Here is a 21797-nt window from a genome sequence, read left to right as displayed (position 1 = left end):
TATATATATATATATATATATATTAATATATATATATATATATTTAATATTTTAATACAATTTAATTAATTATTAATTGTTGATATATTAATATATGTATATTGATATATATATATATATATATATATATATATATATATATATATAAAATACATTATAACATTATATAGCATATCTCTCGCAATTTTATTATAATATAAAATTATTATTATTATATATAATAATATTATGTACATAATTATTCTTAATACATATACTATTCATACATATATATGTATTTATATATTCAACAAATTGTTGTTATATTAATATATGTTATGAATGTTTTAAGTGTTATAAAAGCAGACTGAAATTTTATTAATGTATTTACTCATAATGTATTTTATTAATCTTTACAATATATTTACTTATGTATTTGATTAATGTTTTGCTTACAATGTATTTTATTAAAGTATTATTAATGTTTAATTTACATAATGTTTAATAAATTAATGGCGCAATTTTCGGCACACTCACACACACACATACACACGCTTTCTAAATACTTTTATTCTATTAGAAACTTTCCTTAATTTTAAATTTCAAAATTTTATGTATCATAAGGGATGCACCATTATGGATTTGATTTATATAGTTTGTTTATTGTCTAATAGAAAATTTTATCAAAAAAAAAAAAAATTGAAAATAAGCTTTCGTAATAGATAATAGTTATCCAAATCGTAATAATTAATAATTATCCAATATTTTTTTAATTTTATGTAAATATTTCAAATTTTTATGTATTTATGAAAGTATTAAAAATTGTTAGTGTGTTTCGCGAAACAGTTGATCGATTTGAGATTTATAAAAACATTAATCGTTAGAATTAATCGTTAATCGTTAGAACTAATAACTAAATAAAATTTATAAAGTTTATATTTTGTATTTGAATATATAAATTATATACAATGAAGTTTTGTAGAAGGCGATTATATCGATACATTCGGTGGGATTTATATTCGTAATAAAAATATTAAATCTTCCTTACAGGAAAAGAAATGGCTAAAATGCTTCTAATTTTTAAACTTAGTATTACTTAGTAAGTCGATTACTTGTAAGTCAAGTTTATTTTTCAATAAAATGCCGATAAAATTGCCTTCAACATCTTGATTTTTATTTAAATTATAATTACTTGAAACTAATGATTTATTTAATATAGGAAACCATTAAATTTATGGCACTCTGAATTGTATTCAAATTGCTCTAAATAATTGCATTTTATACTAAAAGCTTGAATAAAATTTGAATAAAAAGGTAAAGAAATACAAATAAAATATGCGTTTTTGTGTATTTTTCTCGAAATAAATTATTTAAAATTAGAAAATAATGCGTTTTCTTATGTGATTATATTTTGAAAGCTATTTATCGGCTAGTGAGATATTTTTCGATGATCAAAAGTGTTGACATAACATCTGTACTTATTGAAATGTCATATATCGAGAACCGTCAGTCTTTGATAGCTTCTCGAAATGATAAGATCTTGAAAGTGTTGTGATTATATATAAATTTAAATATTACATAAATAGTGATAAATCAGATTTATTACACCTAATTTTTATAAAAGTTGTTTATTTGAATAACAAAACTTGTGGCATACAACCTTAATATGCAAGGTGAGTTAATAGAAATAAAACACACACCTATATCTGTCGTTAGATTAACAAAATATGAAAAAATAAAATTAAGAATTTAAATAATTTTAATATACAAATACGATACAAGCATAGTTTTATTTTCTAAAAGTTAACGTTGATAATTTTAACAGAGATGATTTCAAACGCGTATCATAATAATGTGTGTGTTGTGTATACGTTAAAATAACTTAAAATAACATTATATATAATATTAAACTAACATAATAAATATAGACAAACTAATGTACATGATTTATACTTGATTCAGTTTATGAAACAATAATTCTATAAGAAATAGAGTTTGAATGAATTAAATTAAATTTAATTTTATCAAATAAAGAATTATACATAATAATGAATAATCCTCTCTAGATGTAATATCCAATTTATTATAACGTTATTGAAATATAACATTAAACAATTAATGTATATACAAATGTGGAAATAGATTAAAATAAAAATAGTTTAGAAATAAAAATTATTTTTATCACTTAATTTATTTAAGTTATATTTTTAACACTTCAGCTTTATTTATCCATCTTAATACTTTGGGTAAAAAATATTGTAAATAACGAAGAATTAAATATATATAATACAATACAAAATAATATCAATCACATTGAAATGGTATAAGTGGAACAAAATATATACAATGTATGACTTTCAAAACGCCAATAAATAATATGTAAATATAGAATAACGGCAATTGACTTATTACAAATTCAATATAATTTTTCGTTAAAGCTAAGAATAAGAAACATACATACTTACATACACTAGTTCTATTAAATTTTTAAATAAACAATAAATAATTAATTTTAATTTTTTTTACGAATAAATATAAAAATTTTATTTTATAAATGAGAAAATACCGAGTAAATATTAATCAATTAAAAAAAAAAATTGGTGATGTAAACTCTTTGTCCAAAATTATAATTTCTGCGACACAAATTTTATTTAAAAAGAGATAAATTAAATAGATTTTTAGATTTTTAGATTATAAGAGTAATATTATAATAACGTTTCTATTAAAAAATAATTTATTATTATATTTATTATATATTTGTTCTTTGATAACATCTAAATTATGTTACACATATTATATGTTTCATATTCAGAATCAAAAAACTATAAAAAATTTTATTTTTAATTTAAAGTTTATTTTTTCTTCTCATGTAACTTAAAATACAAAAATTATAATATAAAGTAAAAATGTAACAAAATATAGTAAAGTGCTTAAAATAGATAATTTGTTATACAATACATAAAAACAAAATCAATTAAATATAATCAATTAAATTATTATTTTAATTGTTCTCTAAAAAAATAATTTAGACACAAAAATAAAGTGCGCGTATAATTAACTATACAGAATATTTATTTATTAATTAATATTATGTTATTTTTACATGCGTTTTTTTTTCTTCGAATCATTAACTTGCCACTTTACTCAACTTTGATGTTTAACATTATAATTTTTATATTTTTAATTATTATCTCTCTCTCTCTCTCTCTCTCTCTAATTAAAAATTTTGTAATTTTCTATGAATCAATTTCTTTTAAAAAAGTTTTAATATTTCTTGTGCTTATTCCCTTTTTCTTTCATATATGTTTATGATCGAAAAATCATATCCTGTATATTTTGTCATTCTATTTATTTTTCTTATCATAAAATATTTTTGCAGATTTCTAAAGTAAAAACATGGCATGTCTAAAAATGCTACTAAGTGGCAGTTTAACATTCATCATCACGACAACTCTTATTACTGCCAATTCAATACCGGAATATTATCCACGCCAATATGATATCAAGCTCAAACCATATTTTAATAATAATAAGTTCTACGGTGAATGCAATGTTACTATAGATATTTCTTCAGGGACAAAGGAGATAAATTTATATGCGGAAAAATTATGCATAATTGATATAAATTTAATTCAACCTTTAAAAGGATTTGATAAAGATGATAAAAAAATTAAAATTATTAAATCAAATTATACATATAATAATGAAACGCATATTATCAGCATTTATTCCACGGAAGTGTTACTGGTGACTGGTATTATAAATATGAGATATAAAGGTGCTCTACATGATAACGGAGGATTTAAAACTTTCTACAGAAGACGTAAAAATATAGCGTTAGTGACTCTTTATCAAATATTAAATATGCATTACATTAAATAAAAAAATAACATTTATTTATTTATCTATTAATTTTAATATTATATAATATTATATATTTATATAATACATTAATATTATTATAATATTTTATAGTAAATTATTACATGCAATAATGTTATCAGACATTAAATAATTTTATTATAAGAAAACAATTTTTATTCATGTGTTGGTGTTAAATATTATATAATATAATAATAATATAACAAAAGATAAAAGATAAATGCAAATATTTTTTTGCATGTAAGGCTATTCTCTAGTTTTTAATATTTTTATTTTTGTTAAAAACAATTTATCATTACATAATTTGTGTTCTTAAGATATGAGAGGTGGCTGCCTGTAATATGTTTTTGGAATTCTCGCACGCAAAAAATATTTCCATGTTGGGACGATGTACGATTTTCAAGCAAATTTAAAATTTCTATAATGCACCCTGATGATTACGAGATTTTGTCGAATATGCCAAAGCAAGAAGAGAAAGCAGATGAAAACGGCCTGATGTGGACACATTTTGATACCACTTCTGAAATATACATTTATTTGGTTGCGGTAGTTATGGCTAAGAAATCAATATTTCGCCAACTGTATAGTATTGATAAAGAATTGATAGAGAATAACATAACATCATATTATAATATCACATTATGGGGTAGAGCGACCTATTTCGATCATTTGTGGCATGCACAAGATGTCATGAAAACTGTCGCGCTGTTTATAAACCAAAAATGGAAAAAATTAAGAAACATTTGGAAAATGGATCACATCGCAATTCCAAATTACCAGGATAATGACATAATAAATATGGGACTTATTTTTTATAGGTAAATATATGAGAAAAAGAATAAATATAAAGAGATATTAATATGTTAAAAAACACAAAATTATTTGTCATTAATTAATATAAAGCAATAGAATGACATGTTTTATATTCGAAAATGGATTCAATTAAAAATATATATTTTAAAAATCAAGTAAATATAATTAAAAAGTTAAAATTATTTGTATACTTAGAAATAATAGTAACGTGTACAAAATTTAATTATACATGTTCATAGAATAATTCGTTTACATTACATCACATGATAAGAAGACACTTTTATTTTTATAAATTATTTGATACAGTTCGTATTTTTTCATTTATGCAAAGCTTATTAAATCTGCTCCCTTATTTATTAGAAAATAATAAATTTATTTAATGTTTTTGTTGAAAATGAAAATCATTTGTTTTCTGATAATGAATCTTTTGCGAGTATATTTTCTTAATAATATCTGAATTAATATAAATAATATATCATTATAACGTCACTATAATATCATTATATAAAAAGTTTGGCATGATCTTCAATTCAAAATCAATCAAAACTTCTTGATTTATTTAATAATTAACATATATTAATAGTTTTTTATAAAGAGAATATTATGAAACATTCTAAAAAAAAACATACACATGTACACACAATACAATTAACTGCACATTATTTAAAATAATTTTCAGAGAATCAGATATTATATATAATAGAACTGAGAATCCATTTAGCCATCGAATCGAGCTAACGCGCTTAATAGGATATAAAATAGCACAAGAATTCCCTCCTCACTTTCAAATATATTGTTCTCTTAGTCCGTGGGTGCAAAAAGCTTTGGCCATGTTTATGGGAGCGTATGCTGTTGATAAGGTTATTTTTGTAAAATTGTTAATTAGTTAAATAGCTATTGACATATAACATTTTTATTGAAAAAAATGTGTTTAAAAACTTAAAATTATTTGTTATTTATATATTGATACTTATACTCAATTGCAATAAATAATAGTAATGTGTAGTAACAAGCTTTTACAATATTAATTATCATATGACATAATACAAAACATTCTTATCTTCAAATTTTTTTATTTTTAAAATTACAATACTGATTACGTATATTTGACATTTTTATATTTTTATAAAATTTAAAATATAAAAGTAAAACTATTAAATATATAAAATATAAAATGTAAATTAAAAACTTGCACTTACGTTAGATTAAACGTTAGATTTAAATTGAAATAATATAGAAATATAGAAATAAAATTTGTAATAAAAAAGAATTTTTTCAAAATGTTTTTAACAGAATGACTATTGTAATATTACATAACACATATTACATATTACAATACACATTATTTTAATAAAATTTTATTTTATTTTCAGAAAAATAGTTTTATTAGCGTTAGAGGATAGCAATGCGATCTATAATAAATGCAAATTCTTTTTGCAATTTTATATCAATTTAATTACATAAAATTTTTTTCTCCAGGCTCTTCCAGAGATTCGCATGATGGATTTATTCGTTGTTCAAATTCAACATGAAGTTTTACACTGGGATGGGCATCTTCAGTCTTCTACGTCACATGCCGCCTTTTCTGAAGTAATCTCTTATTACAAAGGTAAAATAATGTAAATTAAGAATTAAGAATAGTCTGTGTAAAAACATTTTAAACATAAGTGTTATATAATAAACACATTTTCTTATATTTTAATTAATTGTTATATTAATAATACTAAATATTATATTATAAAAATATATTACACATACAAATATATATATATATATATATATATATATATATATATATATATATATTTGAACATATAGAATGGCTCGCATCACTGTTAAGAGTTATTAATATATCACAAACTATGCTATCATCTTTAATCATTTAACATAAAAATTTTAACGGCATATTTTTTAATAAAAAGGTACAAATTTTCCAACTATAAATAAATATACTTTTAAATATACTTAATCACATATTCTTTTCTTTGATGATACTAAGGATCCGTTATATTGCGTATGTTGCAACATGCTTTTACCGAAGAAATATTTTGGAAGCATGTAATTCGGGAAGTGATATTATGCGTATATGAGTAAGTAATATACTATAATAAGTAATAATAAGTAATTGTACTATAATAAATAATGTACTATAATATAGAATAATTACATATAAAACATAATTAAGTAAATATTAATAATAACAATATAGATTTTTTAGAAATATTTCTTTGTTTTTTGTCACTATTCTTTGCTTATCTTTGAATATTATAATTTTATTTTTTTTAAATTTTATTTAATTCAGAATTAAAATTTTAAATTTTAGTGTGCATATAGATTTTATTAAAATGATTACAGCTCGGCTTTGAAAACTGCTTATATTAATAGACAGAAATGGGATACACTTGTACCAACGCAAGAAAAATTTGATGCTATATATAGTGTAGAGCAATTGAAAAGTTGGCTAAATCATAAACATTATCCTATTATACAAGTGACACGAAAGTATGATCAATCGCTGGTTAGAACGGAAATTGTAACAATAGAAGCTGTCAATATAACAAAAAATTTGAGTATACCTTTGACTTACACTACGCAGATACAATTAAATTTTAATAATACTTCACCTACCATTTGGTTGAAGCAAGTCTACCAAGAATCATGTAATAACCAATCCAAATATATCGAATATATTCAGATGATGAAAAATCGTACAAGCAATCAATGGATAATATTTAATTTACAGCAAACTGGTAAACATCGACCAATAAATATTATTCTGTCATATTTATTCTAAGTAATTGAGTATAAGTTTAATTAGTTCACATTTTTGTTTTTATTTTTTGAGATATTACATATATAATTAAATATATAACAAAAAGATATATGGATAAATCTTTAGAAATGAGTACCATAATGACGCTTTTCACTTTATGATAACAGAAACAACTCGAGTCTTTTATGTTCTGGAAGATTACAAAATATTTAGGACAAGAAACAGATTTTGTAGTATGGTATCCTATGTTTAAAGCTTTGGAATACATGTCGAGTGTCTTTCCACTTTCAAGAGAAGAAAGTTATGGAATCAAGGTAAATATTAATAAACTTTTATATATTGCGTACATAATATTTGCATATAACATATAATAATGATTTCGTATTAACAATTATCACATAAATGTCAAAGAAAATCATAATTAAAAAGTTTAGTTATACTTTGTTATATTATTCGTATTTAGATTTAATAAAAGATTTATCTACAAATAATTAAATTTGTAAACATTTTATAAACGTATGTTTTTGAATTATGAATTATAACAAATATAAACAAAATTAATTAAATTAATATAATTTATATAAATTTTGTATGAAATTATAAAATAAATATTTTGTACGCATTAATTTTATATTAACGTTTGAATGTTTGATCAATATAAAAGTTAAATATAGATAAAAAAAATAATTTTATTTATGCTAAAATTTTCAAAATTAAGATAAAAAAACAAAACAAAAACAAACAAAAACAATTATTTATAATAATATGCCTTAAATTGGAAATTAAAAGCAGAAAGAAATAATTATTTATGATTTATCATCTTACGCGTGCCACCATTTATTCTATTCATCCTTTTTTTATATAAAAAGTGCAATGAGAAAATGGATGTATATTAATATGAATTTACATATGTTTTTAACAATATCATATAATAATTTTATACAGCAAAAATATTTATTATAATTATGTAATTTGTTGGAAAAGAAATTTCTGTGTAAAAACATATTTCCATAACATAATTTCATATGGATACATTCAAAGTACTATTTAGATATAAAAAAGTAGCAATTTGCCATTTCTAACTTAGTTTGTCATCTAATTTCTACACAAAATATTTTCTTTTTCTTTTTTTGTAATAATAAGAATGTTTAATTTCTAAGTTTTATTAATATTTGAATTTATTTGATTTTAAATATAGTTTATTAATTATAAAATAAAAAGTTTAAATTATTTCTTATGTCTTTTTTAGTTAAGAATGCGGTCTATTTTTCGTAAGGTGCTTGAAAGACTTGAATACGAAGAAATTTCTAATGAAAACGATTTTAGAAAACGTTTAAGACAAGAGGCTGCAAAATGGGCGTGTTTTTTGATGACTACAAGAGCCATGAAATGGCCAATCGTGTTTTAAAACGACATCTGGAACATCCTGCAAAATACAAGTATTTTTTCATATATTTAGTCTTTTTAGTCCAATCTTTTTGCAAATATTTTTTTGCATATTTTTTTGCTATGTTTAATATTTTGTTTGGACAAATTATAAAAACAATGTATTTATAACAAAATTGTATATTTTTTAATTTTTAATTTGTTTAATCTCGTAGACTGTTGCCATGGTGGAAAAAGTGGACATATTATAATGGTTTAAAATTAATGTCACATTCTCCTATTTTTAATTATGAAAACACTACTTGGTCGATAGCACATTATCTAGGAAGCGAAAACTTTAAAACTAAAATGTCAGAATTTTTCGCTTGCTTTGAGCATCCAGATATTATAACAAACTATCTAAATCTCAAAGGAACTAATAATGAAACATCGCTTATATTGCCAAAAGATTTTAGCACTCAAGATTATATTAAGTGTTTCCTTTTTACTATTGCGAAGTACGCGAGGGAAGATGAAGGATTAAATTTTATATTACATACACTTATAGACATAAAACCAAAGTAATTTGACAGTTTTTTCATAAGTATATAATAAATTTATGTTTATATTGTTGTATATATATCTCAGCTATTTCATTTTTTATCAGGCAAATCAAAATAGCTGTAGTATATACAGTTTTAATTAATCATTTATATTTTAAGGAACGAATCGAAAAGGTAAAAATTTTTATGCCTATATAAACTTAAAATGTGATTCTTATAGTGCAAAAGAAGAAACTATCAGTTAAAGTTGATAAGTATCAAAATAATTTGTTTTGCAGGTAAAAAAGTTTCTGACGAGACAATTGAAGGAATCAGAAAATTATATATTAAATGTCATAAAAGAAAGCTTTGAAGAGCTTTAGATAAAGTTCTCAAGGTAAATTTTAAATACAATGATCAAAATGTATTCGCTTATTAATCGTTAATTTAATTTAATTTTTATTTGCGTAGAATGTGTTTTGGTATTGTGTTACAGTATCTTAAATAAACAAGCAAAATTATTAGTAGTATATATTTTCCTCTAACAATTTTTGATGATTAATATAAAATGATTTATTCTAGGTTACTGCGGAAATGATATACGTATGGAAAAATAAGACACAATTACATGAACAATTTCTAACTAAGCTAGACATACGCTCTCATCAAATCGAATCTCAGATGAAGAATCTTAACAATTTAGTTATTTATTAAAACTAATGGTAACATACTATCTCAGTATAAATATATCTGTTTAATAAATATTTTTTGCACGCCATATATTTAATATGTTAATTATGTCTACTTAGGTGCGTTAATGATTACTCGATTTCATTAACAACAAAGATATTTCATGCGTTTTTCTTATTGTTGTACAAATCAGAGATATTTAATATTTAAATTATATTAAATTTTATTATATAAATGACACATTTTGATTTTTAATATATACATTAATATATTTTGTAAAATATTATAAAAACAAATTTGTCTGCTGAATATAAACGTGTTGTATCATTAATATATCAAAATACACCATCATATTTTAAAATGTTTTAAAATTTAATTTTTATGTCTTTATTTTATACATTTTTATATTTGTAAAATTTTTCTAACACTTTTTTATCTTAATATTTTTTATTAAATTTATTAATAATATATGTAGATCAATATATATATATATATATATATATATATATATATATATAATATATATAATATATATATATATATATATTTAATATTTTAATACAATTTAATTAATTATTAATTGTTGATATATTAATATATGTATATTGATGTAATATATATATATATATATATATATATATATATATATATAAAAATACATTATAACATTATATAGCATATCTCTCGTAATTTTATTATAATATAAAATTATTATTATTATATATAATAATATTATGTACATAATTATTCTTAATACATATACTATTCATACATATATATGTATTTATATATTCAACAAATTGTTGTTATATTGATATATGTTATGAATGTTTTAAGTGTTATAAAAGCAGACTGAAATTTTATTAATGTATTTACTCATAATGTATTTTATTAATCTTTACAATATATTTACTTATGTATTTGATTTATGTTTTGCTTACAATGTATTTTATTAACGTATTATTAATGTTTAATTTACATAATGTTTAATAAATTAATGGCGCAATTTTCGGCACACTCACACACACACATACACACGCTTTCTAAATACTTTTATTCTATTAGAAACTTTCCATAATTTTAAATTTCAAAATTTTATGTATCATAAGAGATGCACCATTATGGATTTGATTTATATAGTTTGTTTATTGTCTAATAGAAAATTTTATCAAAAAAAATTGAAAATAAGCTTTCGTAATAGATAATAGTAATCCAAATCGTAATAATTAATAGTTATCCAATATTTTTTAATTTTATGTAAATATTTCAAAAATTTTATGTAAATATTTCAAATTTTTATGTATTTATGAAAGTAATAAAAATTGTTAGTGTGTTTCATGAAACAGTTGATCGATTTGAGATTTATAAAAACATTAATCATTAGAATTAATCGTTAATCGTTAGAAATAATAACTAAATAAAATTTATAAAGTTTATATTTTGTATTTGAATATATAAATTATATACAATGAAGTTTTGTAGAAGGCGATTATATCGATACATTCGGTGGGATTTATATTCGTAATAAAAATATTAAATCTTCCTTACAGAAAAGAAATGGCTAAAATGCTTCTAATTTTTAAACTTAGTATTACTTAGTAAGTCGATTACTTGTAAGTCAAGTTTATTTTTCAATAAAATGCCGATAAAATTGCCTTCAACATCTTGATTTTTATTTAAATTATAATTACTTGAAACTAATGATTTATTTAATATAGGAAACCATTAAATTTATGGCACTCTGAATTGTATTCAAATTGCTCTAAATAATTGCATTTTATACTAAAAGCTTGAATAAAATTTGAATAAAAGGTAAAGAAATACAAATAAAATATGCGTTTTGTGTATTTTTCTCGAAATAAATTATTTAAAATTAGAAAATAATGCGTTTTCTTATGTGATTATATTTTGAAAGCTATTTATCGGCTAGTGAGATATTTTTCGATGATCAAAAGTGTTGACATAACATCTGTACTTATTGAAATGTCATATATCGAGAACCGTCAGTCTTTGATAGCTTCTCGAAATGATAAGATCTTGAAAGTGCTGTGATTATATATAAATTTAAATATTACATAAATAGTGATAAATCAGATTTATTACACCTAATTTTATGAAAGTTGCTTACTTGAATAACAAAACTTGTGGCATACAACCTTAATATGCAAGGTGAGTTAATAGAAATAAAACACACACCTATATCTGTCGTTAGATTAACAAAATATAAAAAAATAAAATTAAGAATTTAAATAATTCTAATATATAAACACGATACAAGCATAGTTTTATTTTCTTAAAATTAACTTTGACAGTTTTAATAGAGAGACGATTTCAAATGCGTACCATAATAATGTACATATTGTGTATACGTTAAAATAATTTTCGTTAAAATAATATAATAAATAAAAAAAAGATTAATTGTGTATAATTTATATTTGATTTAATTTATAAAGTAATTCTACAAGAAATAAAGTTTGAGTAAATTTTATTTTGATAAATAAGAAATTGTATATAATAACGAATAATTCTCCCTTAGATACAATATCCAATACATATACGTTACTGATGTACAACATTAAATTAACGCATACAATTAACATATATGTACAAATGTGAAGATAGATTAAAATAAAAATTGTTTAGAAATAAAAACTATTTTTATTACTCCATTTATTTAAGCTATATTGCTGACACTTCAGCTTGATTTATCTATTCTAATATTTTGGATAAAAATATTGTAAGTAACGGAGAGTTAAACACATATGCAAAACTGAATAATATCAATTATATTGACAAGGTATAAGTTGAACAAAATATACACAAAATACGACTTTCAAAACGCCTATAAAAATATGTAAATATTGATAGTAACGGAAATTGACTTGTTACAAATAAAAACAAAATCAATTAAATAGACATTAAATTATTATATTTAAATTATTATATTTTATAATATTATTATATTATTATATTATTATATTATTATATTAATTGTTCACTAAAGAAATAATTTAGACTCAAGAATAAAGTACGCATATAATTAACAATACAGAATATTTATTTATTTATTAATTAATATTATGTCATATTTTTACATACATTTTCTTCTACGAATCATCTACTTGCCAATTTCTTTTAAAAAAGTTGGTTTTAATATTTCTTGTGCTTATTCCCTTTCATATATGTTTATGATCGAGAAATCATACCTTGCTGCATTTTGTCTTTTTATTTATTTTACTTAATCATAAAATATTTTTGCAGATTTCTAAAGTAAAAACATGGCATGTCTAAAAATGCTACTAAGTGGCAGTTTAATGATCATCATCACGACAACTCTTATTACTGCCAATTCAATACTGGAATATTATCCACGTCATTATGATATCAAGCTCAAGGCATATATTAACAATATTAAATTCTACAGTGAATGCAATATTACTATGGATATTTATTCGGAGACACAGATAATAAATTTATATGCGGAAAATTTATGCATAATTGATATAAATTTAATTCAACCGTTAGAAGGATTTGATAAAGATGATAAAAAAATTAAAATTATTAAATCAAATTATTCATATAATAATGAAACGCATATTATCAGCATTTATTCCACGGAAGTGTTACAGGAGAAATGTATTATAAATGTGAAATATAAAGCTGCTCTACATAATTACAATGAAATTAAAACTTTTAGTAGAAGCCGTAAAAATTCAGTGTTAGTAGCTCTTTATCAAATATTAAATATGTATTACATTAAATAAATAAATAGCATATATGTATTTATTTTTTTTTAACATTATATAACACATTAATATTATTATAATATTTTATAATAAATTATCACATGAAATAATGTTATCAAAGAACAAATAAATTTTATTTGTCATGTGTTGGTGTTAAATATTATATAATATAATAATAATATAAGAAAAAGTAAAAGATAAAATACTTTATTGCATGCAAGGCTATGTATTCTCTACTGTATAATATTTTTATATTTGTTAAAAAAAAAATTTATTTTTATATAATATGTGCTCTTAAGATATGAGACGTGGCTGCCTGAAGTATGCTTATGGAATTCTCACATGCAAAAAACACTTCCATGTTGGGATAATATGCAATTTTTAAGCACATTTAAAATTTCTATACTGCACCATAAAAAATTCCAGACTTTATCGAATATGGCAAGGGAAGAAGAGAAAGCAGACGAAAACGGCATGATGTGGACACATTTTGATAGCACACCTAAAACATACATTTATTTGGTTGTGGTAGTTATAGGTGAGAGACATATACGACAGTTTCACCTACCGCTACCGCAGTTTCACCTACTATATAGAGTTCAAGACGACATGATAGAGGATAACGTGACATTATATTATCAAAATGTCGTATTATGGTCTAGAGCAATCTATCAGTATGATTTGTGGACTGCACAAGATGTCATGAAAATTATCATACCGTTTATACACGAAAAATGGAAAATTTTAAGAAAAATTTGGAAAATAGATAATATCGTAATTCCACATTACGCGGATAATGACGTAGTAAATATAGGACTTATTATGTATAGGTAAATATATGAGTAAAGGAATAAATATAAATAGATATCTTAATATGTTGAAAATACACAATTATTTGTCTAATTAATATTAAGCAAAATTTATAGAATGACGTGTTTTAAATCGGACAATGGATTCAATTAAAAATATATATTTTAAAAATCAAGTAAATATAATTAAAAAGTTAAAATTATTTGTATACTTAGAAATAATAGTAACGTAATTTAATTATACATATTCATAGAATAATTCATTTGCATTACATCACGTGATAAGAAGACGTTTTTATTTTTATAAATTATTTAATACAGTTCGTATTTTTTATTTATGCAAAGTTTATTAAATCTCAATATTTATTAAAAAATAATAAATTTATTTAATGTTTTTGTTGAAAATAAAAATTATTTGAGTTTTGATAATGAATCTTTTGCGAATATACATTTTCATTTGTATCCGAATTAATATAGATAATATATCATTATAATATCACTATAATATAAACACTATATAAAAAGTTTGGCATGATTATCAATTCAAAATCAATTCAAACTTTTTGATTTAATAATTTGTATGTATTAAATTGATAGCTTTTTATAAAGAGAATATTATGAAAAATTTAAAAAAAACTTATACATATACACACAATAAATTAACTGTTTACATTATTTAAAACAATTTTTAGAGAATCAGATATTATGTATAATATGCATGCTGATTCAGTTGTGCGTAAAGTCGAAGTAGCGCGCTTAATAGGATATAAAATAACAGAAGAAATGTCTCTTCATTTTCAAATATGTTCTCTTAGTCCGTGGTTGCATAAAGCTTTGGCCACATTTATGGGAGCATATGTGGCTGATAAGGTTACTTTTTTTATTTTTAAAATTGTTAATTAGTACTCTAAATAGTTATTGATAAATATTTAAAGATAATAAGAATATCTTGCATTATGTCATATGACAACATTTATTGACATATGAAGTAATGCAAGATATTCTTATTATCTTTAAACGTTTTTTTATTTTTGAAACTATAATACTGATTACGTATATTTGACATTTTTATATTTCTCTATATAAAATTTAAAATATTAAATATAAAATGTAAATTAAAAACTGGCGCTTACTGGCACTTATGTTAAATGTTATGTTAGACTTAAATTGAAATAATATAGAAATATAGAAATAAAATTTGTAATAAAAAATAAATATTTTTAACAGAATGATTATTGTAATATTACATAACACACATTATTTTATTAAAATTTTATTATATTTTCAAAAAAATATTTTTTTAGCATTAAAATATAGCAATGCAATCTATAGTAAATGCAAATTTTTTTTGCAATTCTATATCGATTTAATTATATTAAAATTTTTTCTCCAGGCTCTTCCACAAACTCGAATGATAGATTTATTTGTCATTCATACTCAACATGAAATTTTACGCTGGGATTTTTTTCAGTTTTCTATGTCACATGCCGCCATTTCTGAAGTAAGCTCTTATTACAAAGGTATGATAATGTAAATTAAAAATTAAGAATAGTGTAAAAACATTTTAAACATATTATATAACAAACACATTTTTTGGTATTTTAATTAATTGTTAATATTAAATACTATAGAAAATATATTACACATATAAATATAAATATAATATATATATATATATATATATATATATATATATATATATATATATATATTCTTGAACATACAGAGTGGCTCACTGTTAAGAGTTATTAATATATCAAGAATTATATATGCTATCAATTTTAATCATTCTGATCTTCAAAGATCTTCAGAAATTTTAGGGGCCATTAAATCTATATTAAGATTGACTCTTCTTCGATTCTTTTAAGTAAAACCGAGGACAAAGGTTTCAAATAATTATTTATATAAAGTTAATAATTTTCATAATCTACATTAAAAAAGGAAGAAACTTTTGTTTAAAACAATTTTTCTTAAAATCATTTGTTTAAAAGTAACAAATGTTTAAATTTCAAAGAGTTAGACGACTTAATAAGAATTTACTGTAAATTAGAAAACAAAATAATATAATGGTGTTCAATTTATTAAATAAAAATATTTAATAGCAAAATTATTATTTTTTCTTATGTTTAGATATTATTAATGCAAAATAAATGCAAGCTTTGTAGTGAGTTGAAAGAAATTTTATGTAAACGTAGCATATTTTAAATAAAATTATCTTGGAAAAATGTTATTGATTATATTGTTATAATGTTATCGATATTTATTGATTTATAATCATCTATTCTCGCTCTTATTATAGAATAAAATTAACATATTGTATTATTTTCAAATTTTTTATCAGTTGTTTTAATTTAATATTGAATTCCATTTAATACAATAGCTTATTAAATTTACACATAAAAGTGTTAAATATTTAACATAAAAATTTTAACCGGTATGTCTTTTAATAAAAAAGCACAAATTTTCATTTTATAAATAAATATACTTTTAAATATATTTAATTACACATTATTTTCTTTCATGATGCATAGGATCCGTTATATTGCGTATGCTGCTACATGCTTTTACCGAAGAATTATTTTGGAAACATATAATTCAGGAAAACATATTATGCGTATATGAGTAAGTAATGTACTACAATAAGTAATAATTGTACTATAATAAGTAATGTACTATAATATAGAATAATTATATATAAAACAAAATTAAGTAAATATTAATAACAATAATGTAGATTTTTTTACAAATATTTCTTCGTATTTTGTCACTATTCTTTGCTTATCTTTGAATATTATAATTTTATTTTTTTTTAATTTTATTTAATTTAGAATTAAAATTTTCAATTTTGTGTGCATATAGATTTTATTAAAATGATTACAGGGAGGCTTTGAAAACTGCTTACATTAATACACAGAAATGGAATTTACTCGTACGAACGCAAGAAAAATTTGATGCCATAGATAGTGTAGAGCAATTGAAAAGTTGGCTAAATCATAAATATTATCCTATTATAAACGTGACACGAAAATATGATCAATCGCAGTTTACAATCGAGGATGTAACAATAGAAATTGTCAATATAACAAAAAATTTGATTATACCTTTGACTTACACTACGCAGATACAATTAAATTTTAATAATACTTCACCTAACATTTGGTTGAAGCAAGTCTACCAAGAATCATATGATAACCAATCCAATAATATCCAACATATTCAGAAGATTAAAAATCTTACAAACGATCAATGGATAATATTTAATTTACAGCAAACTGGTAAACATCGACCAATAAATATTATTCTCTCATATTTATTCTAAGTAATTGAGTATAAGTTTAATTAGTTCACATTTTTGTTTTTATTTTTTGAGATATTACATATATAATTAAATATATAACAAAAAGATATATAGATAAATCTTTAAAAATGAGTACCATGATCCTGTCAATAAGCATATATTGTATCAAATATACTTTTTGACAGATTCGCGATTGCCATGCTAAACGATTTATATATGTATTAAAGTAGAAAAAAATTCAATTAAAATTTTATTTGATTCTTTTTACATTTTAAATTATTAAAAATTTTATTATTTTTTATAGGATATTATCGCGTAAATTATGATAAAGAGAATTGGAAATTAATTTCACGTTATTTAAAATCTAAGAATTACATAAATATACACGTTCTCAATCGTGCTCAAATTATCGATGATGCTTTTCACTTAATGCTGGCACAGCAAATCGAACCTTCCCTATTCTGGGATATCGTGACTTATTTAGAGCAAGAGACAGATTATGTGGCCTGGTATCCTATGTTCAAAGCTCTAGAATACATGTCGCGCGTTTTTACTATTGATACCTATGGTAAAAACATTTATGTGAGGGTAATTATTACTTTATATATATTCAATAAAATTGTCAGACATTAGATAAATATGCATGTAAAATGATTGTTTTATCGAATCATTTCTAAAAGTAGAATACATGTAACACAAACATTAAATTATATTATAATATTTTAGATTTTAAAATTAAAAAATTAAAAAAGGAAGAGTATAATATTTTTCATACATATATATACATTTTCTCTGCTATTTTGTCTATTTAAAAATTTGCAAACATATTGCACAATTTATATCTAATAATCTGATAATGATTTATAAAAGTAGAACAAAAATAAGGATAATAAGAAATGTTTGTTAACAAAAACATATATAAAACTTTATTTAACAATAATTTTTAGGTAAAGATGCTAAGTATATTACATTTTACAATGAAAGAAATTAGATACACAGAATTTTCTTACGATGCCGATGATGATCATAAAAAAAGTTTAAGACAAGAAGCTGTAAAATGGTCATGTGTATTAGGTGACAGAGATTGTATAAAAGATGCCAATAATAAATTAAGGCAAAATTTTCTCTATGCTTGGAGACAGCATATGTAATTATTTTTATTACACTTGTAATATTTTTAAATTTAACTTCTTATATTTCCCATAATGTTTCAAAGTTATTTAATTAAATTACACATTATTATACGCTAAAGTTTTATTAAAGAATTTTATTTTTTCTGGTATTTCATAGAGTTTTGCCATGGTGGAAAGCATGGACGTACTGTTATGGTTTGTATTCGGCTAAGAAAGATCCTTATTATGAAGATGATCTTTGGAAAAACATGTTTCTTATTTGGGTGAGAGGCAATGATCATAAAATTTCTAACTCCTTGACTTGCATCCAAAATATTCCTATCATCAAATCTCATTTAAAAGACTTAAGAAATATGATTATGACTCGGAGTTCGGAAAATCATATTTTAAGATTGTCCTTTATTAACGATTTTTTTTCTATGCTTGCAAGACATATGAGAAAAAATGTTATACGTAGATACGTATTCAAGAATTACCTGGAAATAATACCCAGGTAAGAAGTAATACTTTTTATGAAAGTACATTTCTCTTAAATATACAAACATGAAATTTCTCTCTATATTTTGTTTTCTTTTTTTTTTTATACATAGACGAATCAGCACAGTTGCAACATTAACTGTTATTATTAATCATTTATATGAAGACAAACATCTTACTGAGGTAAACGTTTTATAAATTTATCTATGTATGATTCTTACAAAATTATTAAATTATTACTTATTAACGGAAAAATCAAAATTCTTTTCAGTTAGAAAATTTCGTGTTGGAAGATTTGAACAGAGAGAAGGATGATATAACGAAGAAGATACTATATTTTACATATAGCTCAAAAATATTGTCCCATATAAATAAGGTAAAACAATATCTATTATACATTAAAAATCTAAATAATAATATAAATTGCAATAGAATTATATTTATATTGAAGCTTACATTTAAAAGCTTCTTATTACATTAATAATCATGTAAAAATATATATCGTTTTTCCCAATGCATACGCAATAATAAAGTTTTTTTTTTTACTCTTGTAATTATTTTATTATAGCTTATTAATTATTACAAATAAATTCTGATATAATTTGTTTTAGCAATACACAACAAATATATTAAAAATTCGGAATAAGATAAAAATTCGTCGCATACAAATCAAAAATCACCATAATTTTGTGCAGGCTTTTCTTCTTAAAATTAATAAAAACTAAAAAAGTAGAGCACAGACACTTGTGTAATAACATGGGCGTGCACGTATCTATCTGATTTATAAACGTTTTCTACATAGCTTTTATTTATTTTTATTTATGTTATTGATTATTTATTATTATATTATTATTATTATTAAGAAAACGTATTAATGATGCACTTACATTTACAAAAACACTTTACAAAATGTAACGCATTTCCTTATAAACAAAAAAGCATTTAAATCATATAGCTACTTGCACAAACAAAAAATCATATTTCTTAAATTTTAGAGTCAAAAATTTTTACAGAAAACAAACATGTGTCATTAGTACACTCAAGGACGTATTGATTATGAATTTTAAATTAAATTCTTGTTTTTGAAGTATATATACATTTTTAATTTATTAAATAAATTTATTATTTTAATTAAAATGTATTTAATACTAATATAATATATAATTAAAATTTTTATTAAACATGTTTATCTATACATATGTATACATAAACATATATATATATATATATATATATATATATATATATATATATTTTATGTATATATGTATGTTGGATAAATATAAAAATATGTACAGATATTTATATAAATTAATTTATTTTATAATTATTAATATAGTATTATTACGCAAAAATATTTAAAATGTTAAAAAATGTTAATTACAATTTATTCGACGTTGTATATTTATTAAAAAAAATTACAGACAATATTTCAATACATTATAATATGAGTATAAATATAGATTAATAATAAAATGTTAAATTTTAATATACATTATTAATATTGAAAATGTTTATAAATATAAAACTTAGAATATATTATCTTTATTAACATCTCTCTTTTGATTTATAATATGTACAACGCTAATTTATATTATTTTGTCGATAATTTTGTAATTGAGACTTTTATTTTATTTTTGTCAATGTATTTTATTATTTTGTTTTTGTTTGTAAATATATATTACTTTTGAGATGTCCAACAATATTTCTTGTTAATATAATCCTTCCTTCAGTTATTTTTTAAACAGTACAAACATATAATACTTTAAATTTTAATTCAAAATTTATACTTTATTACATATTTAGTTACAAATTATATTATTAATATATTTAATAATTATGATATTTGCTAAACAATTTTTTAATATTTAAAAAAATATATGAGAATTTGTTTTTATTACATAAATTCCTTGATAAATGCTTATAATATAATCAAAATCTGCCATATCTACAAGCATTTTTATTTAAAATTTTTTATATTAAATATATTCAATCATATGTAATATAAAAATACACATGCCAAAATTTTAAGAAATATCTCTGTTATTAAAAAAAATTATTTGCCTTTGAAAAATTCTTAACTATACATAAATTTGATAAAGATAATAAAAATAGGAAAAACAATAAAAAAAATTATTTATTTGCATAAATATGTAAAAACTAAAAAAAATAAACTCTGTAAAACAATTTTTTTTAACATCTTGCTTGCATTTTAAAATAAGTTACATAAAATTTATATTTTAGAGACAAATTTATTCTAACAATAACGGTTATTAATCATAAAGATAAA

At 21.2% G+C, this 21797-nt stretch overlaps 1 protein-coding gene across 4 annotated transcripts; it reads left to right on the top strand.

Annotated features, from left to right (window-relative positions):
* Nucleotides 1-1483: 1483 nt before the first annotated feature.
* LOC126855564 (aminopeptidase N-like) lies at nt 1484-20573 on the top strand. Of its 4 annotated transcripts, none has more exons than XR_007688256.1 (13): nt 1484-1652; nt 13306-13762; nt 14090-14620; nt 15292-15469; nt 15993-16119; nt 17131-17221; nt 17480-17874; nt 18202-18485; nt 18845-19044; nt 19188-19523; nt 19621-19690; nt 19783-19883; nt 20119-20573. XR_007688256.1 is itself a non-coding variant. In XM_050603349.1 (13 exons), exons 2-13 carry the CDS (start codon nt 13323-13325, stop codon nt 20230-20232), a joined length of 2871 nt encoding a protein of 956 aa, XP_050459306.1. In that variant the 5' UTR covers nt 1484-1652; nt 13306-13322; the 3' UTR covers nt 20233-20572. The 4 variants fall into 4 exon arrangements, 3 of the variants coding, with proteins under 3 accessions (XP_050459306.1, XP_050459308.1, XP_050459307.1); XM_050603349.1 differs by having other exon boundaries at nt 19779-19883; nt 20119-20572; XM_050603351.1 differs by lacking the exons at nt 13306-13762; nt 14090-14620; nt 15292-15469; ... (1 more) ...; nt 17131-17221; nt 17480-17874 and adding exons at nt 3359-3815; nt 4179-4679; nt 5354-5534; ... (1 more) ...; nt 6674-6764; nt 7030-7424 and having other exon boundaries at nt 19779-19883; nt 20119-20569.
* Nucleotides 20574-21797: the final 1224 nt, after the last annotated feature.

The sequence above is a fragment of the Cataglyphis hispanica genome, chromosome 16 (genome assembly GCF_021464435.1).
Source record: "Cataglyphis hispanica isolate Lineage 1 chromosome 16, ULB_Chis1_1.0, whole genome shotgun sequence".
Classification (NCBI taxonomy): Eukaryota; Metazoa; Arthropoda; class Insecta; order Hymenoptera; family Formicidae; genus Cataglyphis; species Cataglyphis hispanica.
The sequence above is the reverse complement of the archived record's forward strand: the minus strand, read 5'-3'. Positions and strand labels throughout refer to the sequence as shown.

Excerpts from the sequence above, each read along its gene's own strand:
- LOC126855564 (XM_050603349.1), top strand. The coding sequence starts at position 13,323 with ATGGCATGTCTAAAAATGCTACTAAGTGGCAGTTTAATGATCATCATC. Across the intron at positions 14,621-15,291 it reads ATAGGACTTATTATGTATAG|AGAATCAGATATTATGTATA; the intron begins GTAAATATATGA and ends AACAATTTTTAG. Across the intron at positions 17,222-17,479 it reads AACATATTATGCGTATATGA|GGAGGCTTTGAAAACTGCTT; the intron begins GTAAGTAATGTA and ends AAATGATTACAG.